General features: G+C 42.9%; 1 protein-coding gene across 1 annotated transcript in view; it reads right to left on the reverse strand.

The window, feature by feature from the left end:
- RAB3C (RAB3C, member RAS oncogene family) overlaps positions 1 to 16,729 on the reverse strand; it is a 164,851-nt gene that overhangs the window by 79,864 nt on the left and 68,258 nt on the right. The window contains exon 2 of the mRNA XM_074994280.1: positions 5,199 to 5,317. Coding sequence (XP_074850381.1) covers positions 5,199 to 5,317 — 119 coding nt within the window. The remainder of the gene's footprint in view (positions 1 to 5,198; positions 5,318 to 16,729) is intronic.

A 16,729-nucleotide genomic window follows, 5' to 3' on the forward strand; every position in this document is an offset into this window, starting at 1 on the left:
ACTCTCCAAGCCTCATAGGTGCCAGCATGGCTGGTGCCATGGTGGCTGGCACCGAACAGAAAGGTGTTGAAACCACCGGAGCTGGTGATGGCAACAGTACTGAGAGTGTTGGTACTGAGGTGATCTATGGTGACAACAAGGACGGTTCTGTGGGAGGCAGTTATTCCAGTAAGGGGGGTCCCAGTTATTTCCATGAAGGGGTTCCCAGTGAGGCTGATGTTGCCAAACACAGTACTGGGGAACCTCCTGATGCTGAGGCCAGTGACGGAGCCCAGGACAGAGGGAGAATGAGCTGCCCCTGGTTCTCATGGAATATCCACAGGGTTCAGAATGGCCACTGCAGAGCCAGCTGCCAGTTTGGTGGCCACTGCTCTGGTGTGGAGCTTCAACTCTGTCTGGAAGAAGAATGGGCACTCCTGCCTGAGCTGGACAAGTAGGAGTTGGACTCGACAACAAAAGACCAAGGAGGTGACTGTCCCAAGAGCGCTGCATAACCACTGGCCAGGATGGGGCTGGCACCATAATTGCCAGCAGAGCTGGAGTTGTAGGCTGGCATGCCATTATGGAGCATTTGCCCCTTGATGGAGGATGACTTGACACTTGCCTTGGGGACATGGTTCTCCTTAATATAATATATGGAGATACACATCTCATAGAGCCGGAAGGGACCTTGGAAGGTCATCAGGTCCAGTCTCCTGCCCTCTTGGCAGGACCCACCACTGTTCCTGACAGATTTTTTTTTAATCTATTTGCTCCAGACCCCTAAATAGCCTCCTCAAGGACTGAACTCACAATCCTGGGTTTAGCAGGCCATTGCTCAAACACCTTTCCATTCTGAGAAAGGGGGAGGGGATTTATTTAGATGAGGGGTTGGGGAAGGGCATTTATTTGCAGGAGGCGAGGCTGGCAGAGCCTGGATCTGGGGATGGGGAGGGGCTGTGGTGAATATAATAAGATGACAACCAGAAGTGTGGTGATCTTTTAATTCCTGTTGGACACCACTGGTCTAGATTACTTTTTTTATTTCACATTAAAGAAGACAAAGAAAGAAGGAAAGAAATGTTAAATTCCCATCAGAAAAAAAAAAAGGTTAGACACTCTCTGTATTGCTCTTGCAGTTCCTTTATATGGAGCTCCCTTACAGTTAGCCCTACGTATATTGAAACTTTACAATTAAGTTTTTAGTAGTTTAGCTTTAATATTTTTGCACACACAGCAGATCTATATATTCAGCCTGATCTCACAAGAAGAATGGAGTCTTATTTCTGTTGCCTTTGTCATGGTCCTATTCTTAGTAACCATCTCCTGTGTCTCATAGGACACAGTGATTAGATGTGGGTTGCCTTTACCTTGATTTGACCTTAGCAGAGACTTCGTCTGTGGGTAAGACACCTTTATTGTATAGCATATTAGCCTAAATTCTGCAGCAAGATTTATAGAAACATGCAATAAGAGTGTAAGACTGGGAAATGACCAGCAGCAACCTGCTTTCACAAGCTTCCCTCTTCTTCATAAACCATTCTAGGCCACCTCCACTGCTTGGTGGTTCTTGCCCTTCTCAGGAGACATGGGGTAGGCTTATGGGAAGGATTACTCAGGAGAGAAGGAACTTCTTAAGAATGAGAATGGGCTCCGGGAGGTTTCAGAAGGAGGGTGAAGACTGAAAGCTGTTAAAACAGAGTGGGAAGAACTGGAACACTAGGTGCTGTGATGTATTACAGGCTTTTGGGTCAAACCTACCCCACAGACACAAAGTGAGAGTACTTGAGCCTTATGTTGATAGAGTGAGGTGAACTTCACCTCCAATTCTGTGCACAGGTGAGTTGGGGGAGTGGCACCAGTCCTTACAGCCAGCTGTGCAGGTCACTGAGGCCTTGTGTATGCACAAGTGTGGCCTGCCTGCCTTTGTGTAGGTCCAAATTGCCTCCTAATATGATCTTCAGAGCCAGCCTACAGAAGGCTAGTGTTGAGAACCTCTGCAAGCAAAATGAGCCATGCAGATGAAATAGAGGAGCTTTCCAACCCATTTGATTTTCTCCATAGCATAGCATTTTGAAGTCAATATGGAAGACAAAATGACCATGCCACTGATTGTAATTTAGTTTTTTGGAACTAAAAGGATTTAAAGAGGGTAATCAGAGGTACAATTTTCATGGGGGAGTTAAAGGAGATTCTTTACTCATACTGCCTGTAGAGGTACTTCACCCACATTTCCCGTTACAATCCAATAAAAAAAGGTATGAATGTTCCAGAAAGAGCCAGAGATATCCTGACATGCTGTAGATAGGATTATTGGTGGGGAAAAGGGAGAGAGTCTTGGTTCTGACTAATAAATGTTCTGACTAAGTCCAGTTCTACTTTGAATTACACCCCATTGAATGTCACATCAATTCCCTAATATTGATGGGTCTATAAAATGAATAGAAAAATTCTGCAGTGGCTAGTAAATGAGGTTAAACTGAATGTTGAGAGAGAAATAAATCCAAAGGCAAGCTCCACAACGGATATCACCATGTTTTCCAGAGCATTCATATTGTGGAAATAACAGAATCACAGAATCATAGGGCTGGAAGGGACCTCAGGAAGTCATCTAGTCCAGCCCCCTGCTTCAAGCAGGATCAACCCCTACTAAGTCATCCCAGCCAGGATCTTGTCCAGCCGGGACTTAAAAACCTCAAGGGATGGAGAATCCACCACCTCTCTAGGCAACGCATTCCAATGCTTCACCACCCGCCTGGTAAAGAAGTTTTTCCTAATATCTAACCTACACCTTTCCCTCTTCAACTTCTGACCATTACTCCTTGTTCTGCCATCAGACACCACTGAGAACAATTTCTCACCCTCCTCTTTAGAGCTCCCCTTCAGGAAGTTGAAGGCTGCTATTAAATCACCTCTAAGTCTTCTCTTCTGTAAACGAAACAGGCCCAAATCCCTCAGCCTATCCTCATAGGTCTTGTGCTCCAGACCCTTAATCATTTTGGTTGCCCTTCGCTGAACCTGCTCTAGCAAATCCACATCCTTTTTATACTGGGGGGCCCAAAACTGGACACAATATTCCAGATGTGGCCTCACCAGTGCTGAATAAAGAGGAATAAGTACTTCCCTAGATCTGCTCGAAATGCTCCTCCTAATGCACCCCAGTATGCCATTAGCTTTCTTGGCTACAAGGGCACACTGTTTACTCATATCCAGCCTTTCATCCACCGTAACCCCTTGGTCCCTTTCCATCGTACTGCTGCTGAGCCAGTCGGTCCCCAGCCTGTAACAATGTTTGGGATTCTTCCGCCCCAGGTGCAGGACTCTACACTTCTCCTTATTGAACCGCATCAGATTTCTTTTTGCCCAGTCCTCCAATTTATCCAGGTCCCTCTGGATTCTTTCTCTACCCTCCAACATATCTACCTCTCCCCCTAGTTTTGTGTCATCTGCAAACTTGCTGAGGTTGCAACCCAGTCCCTCATCCAGGTCATTAATAAAGATGTTGAATAACACCGGCCCCAGAACCGAGCCTTGCGGCACTCTGCTTGAAACAGACCCCCATCCAGATATTGAGCCATTGACCACTACCCGTTGGGCCCGACCATCAAGCCAGCTTTCTATCCATCTTATAGTTCAAGGATCCAATCCATATTTCCTTAACTTATGGACAAGAATGTTGTGGGAGACTGTATCAGAAGCCTTGCTGATGTCAAGGTATATCACATCCACTGACTTCCTCATGTCCACAGAGCTTGTTATGTCATCATAGAAGCTGCCTAGTGCCTAGAATCCTAGTGCTGCCCTTACCAGAACGCCCACATGCTAACACAGTATTCCTTTTGTTCATGGAAACCAAAATTGCAAATATTAAAATATTAATCAAACCCACAGAAAACATCACAAGTATGAAAAATTATCCATAAGGCTCCATTTCTGTCATGGCGGTCGTGGAATTCACAGACCTCCATGATTTCTGCAACGGTTAGTGTGGCTGATCTCAGGACTGCCCAGGCAGCCAGCCGCAACAGCACTGCTGGATTGGCTCCACACCCAGCTGTGCTGGAAGCTGGGCCTGGGGAACACCTGAGAAGCATCTGGTTCCAGGAACCACCTGTGCTGCTGTTCTAAGAGGCACAAAGGTCAGTTGCAGCTCTGAGTCCACACACAACTGTCCCAGGGAGTGGCCAGAGCAGCCACTGCTTGGGAGCCGCCAGCAGCTGGTTCCATCCCCCACACCAGCAGTAGCACTAGCTCCACCCCCTCACACCTGTCCGTGTCCCTCACTGGCCCCTAGAACTAGGGCCAGGATAGGACTGTAGCTCTGGGACAGGAGGACAAGGGATGGGCATGTGGTAAGGTGGCAGAGGCTGGGCCACATCTAGGAGAGGGTGCGGAGCTTCAGGCACAGGGTTGGCAGCTTGGGACCAATGGCCAGGACCCCACATGCAGGGCTGGTGGCCAGCTGGGAGACTAGGGCTAACAGTAGAACCTCCAGACACAGGGATGGTGGCAGAGCGGGACCCATGGCTGAGCAGAGCAGGACCCAGGCGAGCAGCTGCAACCCCGGGCTGGCAGCAGAGACAAGAAGCTGGGCAAGAACCTGGCACTGGCAGCAGAGCCCCTGGGTGGGAAACCTGGGTGCACTGCAGCAGCCCCCACACCACTGTGCCACACACCTATACCTATCTCCCAGCAGCGGCTCCCCCACAGTAATCCCAGAGCAGTGGCCCTGCAGCTAAGATTTAGTCTTGATGTTTAAGGTAGAAGTCAGGGACAGATCACAGGCCATGAATTTTTGTTTACTGCCCATGGCCTGTCCACATCTTTTACTAAAAATGTCCCTGACTAAATTGTACCCTTCATTTTAGGCAGCGGATCCTAAAAACATTTATTACATTTTATGAAAATGGAAAATTAAAATCTATATTTTGGGCAAAAGCCAATGACCAGTCTGAAAAACAGAAGCAACAACAGAACTTAAGTAATAACTGGATGCTTCCTCTTCTCCCACCACCCAATCATTCATGGGTCAGCTTCTGTAAAGTGACACAAAAAACCCCTCAAAATCAAATTCAGGTTGACAACATGAAAATCAGTATTTGAATTGGTCAGGAATGGAGAATTATTTCTTGTAATCGTTCACATAACAGCAAGCAGCAGCGTTAACTGACCAATTAAGTCTGGATCTCACCTTAGTTCTAGTGCCAAGTTGTACTTACCAATCTTGCACAGCATTGAAGGATTCTTCATTCGTGATGTCATACATTAAAATGAAGCCCATTGCACCCCGGTAATAGGCTGTGGTAATAGTCCTGTATCTCTCCTGACCTGCTGTGTCCTAAAATAAAAAAAATAATCTTTTACATAAATGTTTCCTTCTCAAGTTATTTCTATCTTTCTTAAAATCAGAAGTGAACTTTGAAAAATTCACACCTTTGAAATTCCATTCATACCACTGGGCAGCTATTTGTTGTCTTTTTTAAAGAGAAAAAGGACAGTCCTTTGGTTAAGGCACTAGACTGGGACTTAGCAGGTCTCTTCACTATTCCTAGGTCTCCCAGTCAATTCATCAATGTCTCCCACGTACCAAAAGGGAATAATTATACTTCCATTCACACACAACCTTTGTCTATCTTGTTCATTTACATTACTCTCTTTGCAACAGGGACCGTCACTTATGTTGACGTGAAATCCCCACTTTTGTCTGAGTTTGTACGTAAATTATAGGAAATAATATAATTATTCTTCATTCCAAAATCAGACTTATTTGGATTTTTAAGACCCCAATGCTGGGTCTACACTGCCCCCAACTTTGAAGGGGGTATGTTAATCAAGGCAATGGGAGATTACTAATGAAGTGCTGTGGTGAATACGCAGCACTTTCTTAGTAATCTCCCTTCACCCTGATTAACATGTTCCCTTTGAAGTTGGGGGTAAGTGTAGACAAGCTCCAAATATCTTAAATTTTGCAGAAATAGAAAATGTCAGTGAAATTCCATCAAGCAATGTTCAGTGTGAATTTTTATACAGCTATTGTATTATTGACAGCAGAGGACATTAATTATGGTTTGTTTTTAAACAAATCCTTGAAAGTGACTATATCATCTCAAAATTTCAGTCGTACAAAATATTATTTTTGCTATAACATGGACAGGGCAACTTCAGTTGTCTCCCTAATAAAAGAAAACAGTGACAAAAACGACAAATATTGTGTTAGAATATTTTCTAAAATGTTCGCTATGGTATATATTTAGAGAAAATATATTTAAGCAAGTGTTCTTGTCTACTGGTACATCAACCATCCTACAGAAGAAATTAGATTCTACCCATTTCATAAAGCAATTATAAGACAACTTCTTTTTCAAATGTGACAGCTGGTTGCCCTGCATAAGAAACTTTTTAGGCAGAACACTAAGAAGAAATTCAGGACAGATTATGACCACTACAGCATAGGTTTAATTTAATGGCCTGACACTGAAAACAGGCATAGAATGCTACAGCCTGACTCACCCCAAAGAACCCAACTTCGGTAGAGTTACTCCTCATTTACACCATCATGGGAGGAGAATCAGGACTTCCATGCAGAAATACAACTTCCCATGAGACTTCATTGTCTAGACGTATCAGCTGGCTTCATACACTAGAAATTATCTATAATACACTATAACTTTTCAGTTATAAATTTTCAACCAGTAGTGATTCCTGGCCTGAAAGAGCTGGAGGGAAGCTGCCCCCCACTCCCGTGGCAAGGAGGAGGGAGGGCAGAAACCAGTTGGAGCTGGGACATGGTTTAAATACCATGAGCTGACTCCAACTACCTGGTGGGGAGGGGAGCCTGTTTCAATGGTTACTTGTTTACTCAACATCCTTACCATGGCACTGAGCAGATTTTGAAAATGTGCCTGTGCTCACTGTACTTGTTTAGCTTGATGTATGCACTAGTATGTTGTTGCAAACCTCTCTAGTAAGACTATAACCACAGTAAAGGTAAGTAAATGTGACTTGTATGAGCAATTGATTCAGCTGAAAAACGTGGGTGTGCTGTGGAATTGTTTGTCTCATTGAAGTGCGCCGTGTTACTGAAAAGGTTGGGAACCACTGCCACAGACACACTCTTCAATAGCTTCACGGAACAGACCGCAACAGGGAAAGTGCTCTACTAAGAAGCACACCAGGAGTACCTCCAGTGAGGTCTAAATAATGTGTAAAATTGCAGTTCCTCGAGTTTGGGGATTGTTCCCAAAGTTCAGAGATGAACTCATGAAAACTGAATTTAATAAAAAGTTCACATGAACTGCAGCAAAACAAAACATGGAGCTCTAGTCTACTGATATTTATGGTCATTTGTCACATAGCGAAACACAAAGCTGTACCATCCCCACATGGGCCCAATGAAACTTTTAAGGGTTCCTAAGGAATTGTAAGAGACGAAAGAGACGAGAATTCTATTAAGAGTTCCATACTGTGGGCATCTGAAAACTAGAAAAAACAGTTTTATTTATGGACACCTATCTATACCATATGCTGAAAAATCATTTTAGAAACACTGATTTCTGAACACATCCAGGAAAGATTAGAAATGGGTCCATGCCAAAGGCTCAGCTCTGACAACCCTCAAACTTTGGCCCAGTTCTGATCATCATGAACTTTGCAACCAATTTATTTGTCCAGGAATGACTGAACAAAAAGTCTAGATCCAAGGCAGCTTCAATCCAGATCAGCAGCTGAGACTCATCTTTATGTAAAACTAATTATCTAAAACCTTTAGTCCTGTTGTTTCTTTCTTTTTAATTTACATATATTTCAATTTTAACATAGCTGAGAAAGCCTTAACCTTTATACACAAGGTCCCTAAAATACCAGCTATGAAGTTATCAAAATCTTTCATATAGAGCTTACTGTCTTGGCATCTCATTAAAACTTTTCACTGCAGTATCCGCAGACTTTTTTTTTTTTTTTTTTTTTTGTGAATCACCTGCAACAAAATAATATTTGCTCCTGCTTGGCTTGTCAAACTACTACATCTTTCCCATGCACATTTCGGACTGACAGACAGGTAGGTAGTCACTGTCAAAAAGTGTTTACATTCCATATCTCTTCTGGACGGTAATAGTACAGAATTGCTACAGGGCAGACTCTTACTATAATAGTAATACAGGGAATTAAACCAATAAAACTATGGGAAATTAAAGCCTTTTCTATGAAAGAAATAAGGAAACCATTTAAACACGAAGGAAATGAGGTGATATTCCCTCCTCTAATATGGAGAGACCCCTTGGCTGTCTTGCTTAGTTGAGGAGATAAATAAGAAGTATGAAGACATAGTTGTAATAGGAACATACTAAGAAAAGTACCTGGCTTACGAGACCTTTATAAAAGTACAAGTGCCCAGCACAATCTGCTCTCACTCCATTTGGAGAGTACCATAAAATATATATTTACTGGCATTACTAATATGTAACAAATAGTAGCAGTAAATAAAAGGAGACTCCCATATTTTCCCAGTATAAATTCAGGGAAGCTAAGAGGTTTTCACCTCTTGTAGCTTTACTATGTGTGGGCAATTTTTGAAGGGCATAGGCCCTTAACAAAGCCACAGCTGGGTCTGGAAACTGACAATAAATGACAAGTATGAGAGGGGTAGCTGTTGTAGTCTATATCCACAAAAACGAGAAGTCCTGTGGCACCTTTTAGACTAACGGATATTTTTGAGCTTAAGCTTCCGAGGGCAAAGACAAGAGGCATGGAATAAGATTTGGAGGAATGTTTACCATGCAGTTGGGTATGGTTCTGTTCTCCAATCTTCCCCCTTTTTTGTGGTAGAATTTATTCTGGAATTTAATTCAGGGGCACAGAACTGTGCTACCAATGACGTTGATTATAGCATACTGGTACTGCTGTGCACATCATGTTTCAGCGTTCTTCCGCCTGATTATTCTGCAACTGAGCTAATTTAGTCTTTTAACAAATAACTCAATTAAAACTAGTTAGAAGATCATTGTTCATTTCCAAATCAGCAATTTACAGTATTTGCACATATATTATTTATACTGGAAAGGTTTTTAATATGCTATTAACTTTAATCATTATAAAAATCCCGCAGAACTGGAAGGTTTACATTAAACTTTAATATACCCTGAGACCTACTGAAATAATACGCTTCATACTTGATTTGTTGCATATAGTTTACAGAAATATAAAATCAAGCCAATTATTACTGCCATAATTTTAATTTATGGCTATGTCTACGCTAGAGTGATCTGTTGACAGAACTTACTGTCAGAAGAGCTCTTCCAATAAAACTTCTGTCTGCAGATCAGGTCCATACAGCAAAGTGGATCACTCTGCCATTCCGATCTGTCAACAAAGAGGGGCCAGATTGCTTGGCTGCTCTCTCGACAAAACAGACACCCGGAACCCCATCAGGCAAGGTTGCATGGCTGGCAAGCTTTTCTGGGAGCCCCAGCCAGGCACGCTCTTAAAGAGACCCCCTCACAACTCGTATTCCCTGCCCATGCTGAGGCTTGCCTACCTCCACGAGGGACAGCATAGCTACTTCAGGGCTCACCTGCTTGCTGAGCAAGACTGCACTTTCCAGATAGCCATGGTGCTAGAGCAGCCCCTGGGCTTGCACTGGACCCACTCACAGTTGCTCCAGCTGCTGCTCACCCTGATCATGGCTGTCTTCCACCTCCTCTGTGGGGGACACGACCAACACCAGTATTCAGGAGCACAGTCTTGGTGTCCCAAGGCCCCAGCTGTGTCCGCCCCCCCCAGGTGAGCAGGCACGTCTGGAGATACAGCACCAGTGCCGAATGGTGGGACTGCCTTGTCATGGGGTAGTGGGACAACCAGCAAGTGGCTCCAGAATTTTGGAATGAGAAAGGACACCTTCCTGGAGCTCAGTGCCTGGCTTACCCCTGCCCTCCGGAGACAAGACACCCGGCTGTGGCCCACCGTCCTTGTGGAGAAGTGGGTTGTAATTGTTCTATGGAAGCTGACCACCCCTGACAGCTACCACTCCATAGGGAAACAGTTCAGCATGGGGAAGTCCACTGCACCATCCCACCCTCACACAGAGGTGACTGGAGACCTCAGGAAGAAGAGATAACAGTGGGACGGGGAGCCGCCCAGGACCTCCTTCATCCCTCAGTCCCTGGTGTGTGTGTTTGGTCTTGTCTTGCAGGTCATCGTAGCCATCAACTCCATCCTGCTCTGAAGGGTCATCCACCTCGCAGACCTGGAGGCAATCATGGCCAGGTTTGCCATCCTGGGTTCCCCAGCTGCTGTGGGGCGATCAACAGGACCCACATCCCCATCCGTGCCTTGGACCACAGCATGGCAATGGTTCCTCAACCTCAAGTGGTATTACTCCATTATGTTGAAAGCCCTGGTCAACCATCAGGGATGGTTCCTTGACATGTGCATCAGGTAGTCGGGCTGAGCACACTACTCCTGTGTGTTCTGCATCTCTGGCCTGTCCTGGAGGACGGAGGTGGACACCTATGTCCCTCATTGGGAGCTGGCAGTCAGGGATGTGCAGATGCCACTCCGCATCAAGGGGGACGCAGCCTACCCTTTCACGCCGTGACTCATGAGGCTGTACACCTGCCACCCGGGTCCAACCCAGGACCTGTTTATTGCCCAGCCATCTCAAGGCACATTTTAGGAGCTTCCTGACCCAGCTGGACGTGGGGGAGCACAGTGTCCCCCAAGCAGTGGCTGCCTGTTGTGCCCTTCACAACAGTGTGGAGGGGAAGGGGAAAGTCTTCCTTCCAGGGTGAGCCGGGGACACACCGGCCATGGCTATGAGGAACTGGGTGAAGCTCAGGTCCACCAAGCCCACAGTTTCTCACAAGGACCCCAGTAATCTTTCCCAAGGCACCACCAGTGAGGTCCTTGTGCCCACAGCCCTTCCCCAACTCTACCACGACCCCTCCCCTTCACCCATTCACTCCTCCCCAATAAAGAGGGAACATGTTGACTTTCCTTCAACAAATTATGTTCTGCATTTCTGACAATTTTATTCTTTAGTATAGTTTCAACTAATTTGCCTGGTACTAACGTTACATTTACCAGTCTTAATTAGCAGGATCACCTCTAGAGCTTTTTTAAAAATATTAGCTACCTTCCAGTTATTAGGTACAGAAGCTGATTTAAAGATAGGTTACAAACCAGAATTAAAAATTCCTCAATTTCACATTTGAGTTCTTTCAGAACTCTTGAGTGAATGCCATCTGGTCCCATTGACTTGTTACTGGTAAGTTTATTGATCTGTTCCAAAACATCCTCTGACACCTCAATCTGAGACAATTCCTCAGATTTGCCACCTAAAAAGAATGGCTCAGGTTTTGGAATCTCCCTAACATCCTCAGCTGTGAAAACCAAAACAATGAATTCATTTTGTTTCTCCACAATACCTTACCCTCTTTGAGTGCTCCTTTAGCATTTTGATTGTCCAGGGGCCCCACTGGCTGTTTAGCAGGCTTCCTGCTTCTGATGTACTTAAACATTTTGCCATTACTTTTTGAGTTTTTGGCTAGCTGTTCTTCAAATTCTGTACAGCCTTAATATCCACCTCACTTATGTGTATGCATTATGATCAGGGCTTTAAATACATGACAACATACTACTGATTTCCACAGGACTCATTCAGTGCACATGATGGACACTGCTCCACAAATGAATTGGGGCAGCTAGTGAATGAGGATGATGTCTACAGGACCCATCCCAAGCAGTACTGACAGCATAACAGGGTAACAGTTTCGTTGCTCTCTGTTCTGGCCTATGCTGCCAAAAGGAGCAAATGCTGGGAAATTTCTGTTCAGCCCAGAATGCAGCATGTTCAGTCACTGTGTGGGATGATGCACGTGCAGTCCAGTCAGTACAAAATTCTGCAAGATGGAGCAAGCTCATTGCAGATAAAATTGTCAGAGAATGACGCTGCCAGTCTCTAACAAAATTCTAGTGGGCAGGTGCAAGTGGTAGTGTTCAGAGAGTCATGATTTGGATAGAATTTCACTAGGATAGAAAATGCAAGATCAAGGTGACCCCCAACCACCTCCTCTATCTCCAAAAGTTCAAGTCTTTGTTCCAAAGTAGTGGAAGTTTTGAGGAGTAAAGGCACTTCGAAGTGCCCAAGGCTACATGGCATGCTGGCACTTCCAAGTTTGACACTTCGAAGTTGCCACGGTGGAGAATCAGCCCAATGAAGTGCTGTATATTCACCGTAGCACTTCATTAGTAGTCTCCCATCACCCTGATTAACTCGCCCCCTTTGAAGTCGGGGGCAAGTGTGAACAAACCCTTAGTGTTATCTTGGGTCCAACACATTCAGCAATCTCCCTTCTGTGTTCTGCAAAAAATTTAGGATCTTTATGACTATACAGGGAGTTACAGTCAAATACTTCAATGTAACATATTGTATTTTTATACAGCTTGCTATGATTGAATTTGCTCGGAACAGTTAACCCTTCAATATAATACGCCTTCCGGCTCTTGTTTTCATTATGCTTTGTTTTTAAGACTGAGCACAGGGTAATTTCTATATTTCTTTGCATCCATATCTGGCAAGTCATTTCCAGTTTTTATCCTAAAGTACTGATGTGTATTGGTACCCAAAGGCAATCCTTCAGTTCGTGGCTACTCAGTGCTGTTACTTGATATTATGAGTTCATGCATGAGCATCGGAGAACCCAGATGCTCACCTCTGGGGTTCTTTTAAACTCAGAAATGCCGAAGTCTACATTCTATTTCTAAGAAAAAAATCTAATAAAATAAGCCAGAGGAAAAAATATAAAACTTGACCTATTATTCCACGCCAGTGTTACCATGGCAATTCATCTTCCTGGGAGAATGGAGAAAGTAGATATATAGATTTTTCCATGGGGCTATTGTAGTTCTCCTGTGATAGCCTATAAAAGTAATGTCTATTGTATCTTATCAGATCTGATAATAATGTTCAATAAAGAACTAGAGTGAAGGAACATCAGGGAATGAATGACTCTGAGCAAGCACTAAGTCAAAAGTTCAATATAGTGAAGACTAGTAAAAAGGGCACGTTAAAATGTAGAAAAAAAGATCATAATTGCAAACTGACCAAAGATGTTGTCCATGTAAGAACCTGCCTTTCCAAATTCTACTCTCACACTCAGGTAACCCCACTGGCTTTAATACAATTGGCTATCTGGCCCAATCATGATTAAGCTGTTTTAATTGGAATAAATATAAGCCATTTTAAATCTGCAAACTCTGAGACTCAGTTAAGGAAGTATGCAAGTAATCACTAAACTCTGAGCATTGCACATTAAATGGCAGAACCTCTGCTGACAGACAAAATCAAGATCAATGGGTTTTGCAACACATAAAGGAAGGCAAGTGTGTTACATCTTTTAAATGACCAAAAAAGTGAACCTCTTCTCTTATATATGGACCAACACATATGAAGTGATCCAAACAGGCTGGTTGTTGTTGTACATATTTGCATATTTTAGAGGTGTTTTGGCCAGACACCAGGTAGACAATGTATCCACCCTTCCCATTAAGAACTCATGAGTCATTCTTCTGCTCTACTCTCAGCTGGTTAGGCCTCAGTTGGAGTATTGTGTCCAGTTCTGGGCACCACATTTCAAGAAAGATGTGGAGAAATTGGAGAGGGTCCAGAAAAGAGCAACAAGAATGATCAAAGGTATAGAGAACATGACAGATGAAGGAAGGCTGAAAGAATTGGGCTTAGTTCAGTTTGGAAAAGAGAAGATTGAGGGGGACATGAAACTGGTTTTCAGGCATCTAAAAGGGTGTCATAAGGAAGAGAGATAAAACTTGTTCTTCTTGGCCTCTGAGGATAGAACAAGAAGCTACGGGCTTAAACTGCAGCAAGGGAGGTTTAGGTTGGACATTAGGAAATAGTTCCTAACTGTCAGGGTGGTCAAACACTGGAATAAATTGCCTAGAGAGGCTGTGGAATCTCCATCTCATTTAAAAACAGCTTAGATAAATATCTATCAAGGATGGTCTAGACAGTACTTGGTCCTGCCATGAGGGCAGGGAGCTGGACTCGATGACCTCTTGAGGTCTCTTCCAGTCCTAGTATTCTACGATTTTACATATGTTGATGCATGTGGACTGAGAGAAGGGGCAGTGAAAACACACAAGTACAACAGGTCACCTGTTTCCATGTCTAGGTGAAAAGAATAGTTCCCACCACTTAGGCTGCTTGGTCTTCCTCATCTACCTCTCTACTTAGGGGTAAACCATGTTCCCTCAATCCACTCAAATCCATCCCAGCTATCCCTGTTAAGAAAACCTAGCCAAAAACAACAGCTTTGTATTAAGGCTTGAGCTCCCACACAGGCTCTTTCTAACCAGAGAGAAGACAAATTCCAGAGCTGGGGGTATCTCACTGAAAATACCTTGAAATAACTGCTGACATTTTTTAAATTGGCTATAACCATAATCTCAGTCATACGTGGGTTGATTTCAAGCCACAGGAGAAGACAGAAAAAAGAAGAACCAGGCAATTAAAGTTAAGAAAAGAAAAGAGTCCCTGGACATGGAGAGAGAAAGAGGGGGATGAGAAGTGAAAAAAAACCCAAGATCAAAGCAATTTAATTTTAAAAAATCCCATGACATCACAAAACACCTCCAGTGTGAGATTTTGGTTTTTTATAGATTATGAACACCTGTCCTCCACAAATAACTTGCTTTTAGATTCAGATGAGATGAACAAGAAATAAAAGCTGAAACATCTCATTACTTACCTCACATAAGGAAAAAAGGCGAGGCTGGTAAGGATGGTTGATTGCAAAGGAACAGAGAGGCGCGGAAGAAGTAAAAAATGCATATGTGCTCATGTATGGCACTTAGAAATCCAAGCAGAATAACAAGCAGGGTGAAAAAATTCTGCATAGCCTTGTCAGCCTCCAAGTCCAAATAACCGAAGCATGAAATAAGCCACTGGTCTGGTTTCTTAATAGCCACAAGAAGGGGAATAACATTTAAATAGCCAGCATTTGTAACAGCTGTCATTTTCAAAGCACCTGCAAATACTGGGGTTGAGCCTCTGCTCTTGCTGATCAATGCTTGGTGCAACTCACGATAAACGGGTGAGGGTGCAAAGATATCCTTTGAATTCCCCTTATCCTGGCCCATCTGGTCTCTGCTCCAGAACAAGTGTAAAATTTGAGGCGAAAAAGCTGAGGCGAAAATTGCAATCAGAGATGCTCTAATCATATCCTAAGTTCCTTCTGTTGCCCGCCCTATAGCGTCCAATGAGAACAAGTGTAGTAGATGTTACGGCAATCCTTGCACAGCCAAAGACTAAAACAAACTTTGTTCCTTAGCCAAATAAATATTACCAGGATATTGGAGCAGTAACTCATTAAAGATTAGAGTTTAGTTTATAAAGTTTGGAACAAGTTTAGAGCCAAACTTTATAAAACAACTGTGTTATTTTTATTGATTTTTTTATATTATGGCAGGGTCAAGAGGCTCAAAACAAGGTCAGTTTCCTACTTTATTAGTCAGTGTATAAACATAAAAGAGAGAGTTCCAAAGGCCTTATTGTTCACAGACAAAGGGTGATAGAGAAGCATCTCCATTTTATAACCAGGAAACTGTATTAAATTAGACACAATTAGAATTGAACCTGAGCTATTGTTTGGCTCTAGATACAGATCTCCCCCAAGTCTGGATTTAGGGTTTGAGCCCAAATCTAGTTTTCCAGATAGAAAATTTACCTGTAACATGACATTGTCACTATTATTATTTGTTTTATGTAAGAGTATATGGTCACTCTAAACTAACAGAGGTACTGAAGCAGACAAAACATTTCTGGAGAGATACTCACTAGAAACAAAATACAAATTTTAGATCCAGATTTCAAATACCACAAATTTCAGGGCTTTTGGGGGCAAGATTCAGGAAGTGGATTTCTAACAGTGCCATTTATTATTCAGAAGGATTTGGATTCAGAACTTGATTTGGACCCATTCTAGAATAAACTTAATCTTTTTGAGAAATATTTGAATTACTGATGACTTAAGCAGAAGTTCTCATACTTGTACAAAAGGACTGAAACTCAGAGGATAAAACTGTAGGATGACTTCAGTAAATTGTTCAGTAACTAAAGAGCTCAGTTAGGACTTTTTGGATCATCTTGCTTTTAAAAGGAACATTTCCTAAACTCTATTAACTTCAAGGAATAAACGATTACTTCTTTCCTATTGTAGTTTCTTGAAGGTTATTTATGCAACATACTGAAGACCCCGTACCTTTCTTCAATTTCTCTGACTGATGTACAAAAGAACTTGAGGCAATAAGTAAATGAAAAAATAAAATCTATACTAGCTCTCTACAGTGCAACGGTGAAGTCTTGACTGATTTATTACTGGAGGAAGGAAGGCTGAAGATAAAAGCAGAACATACTATAAAGGTTAACAAAATGTTAAGGTTGCTAGTAAGAATGTGCACCAAAGAAAGTTACAGAACCACTGTTAAGCATGTAAAAATATGGAAATGAACAATGAAGGTATGGGAAATAATCAACTACACTCACACTGCAGTATTTTCAAGTAAGCACACAATAAATCATCATGCATATTCCAAAATCAGCCTTTCAATATGTATCTAGTTTCTATTAGGAACTCATTTCCAAACTTCTAAATGCATTACTTTCACTATAATGTCCCTGGCTAAACAAATATAGCCAGACCTTTGACCCAGCTAATTCATAGGCATTTGAGAAGTGCAA

The sequence above is a fragment of the Carettochelys insculpta genome, chromosome 5 (assembly GCF_033958435.1).
Source record: "Carettochelys insculpta isolate YL-2023 chromosome 5, ASM3395843v1, whole genome shotgun sequence".
Classification (NCBI taxonomy): domain Eukaryota; kingdom Metazoa; phylum Chordata; order Testudines; family Carettochelyidae; genus Carettochelys; species Carettochelys insculpta.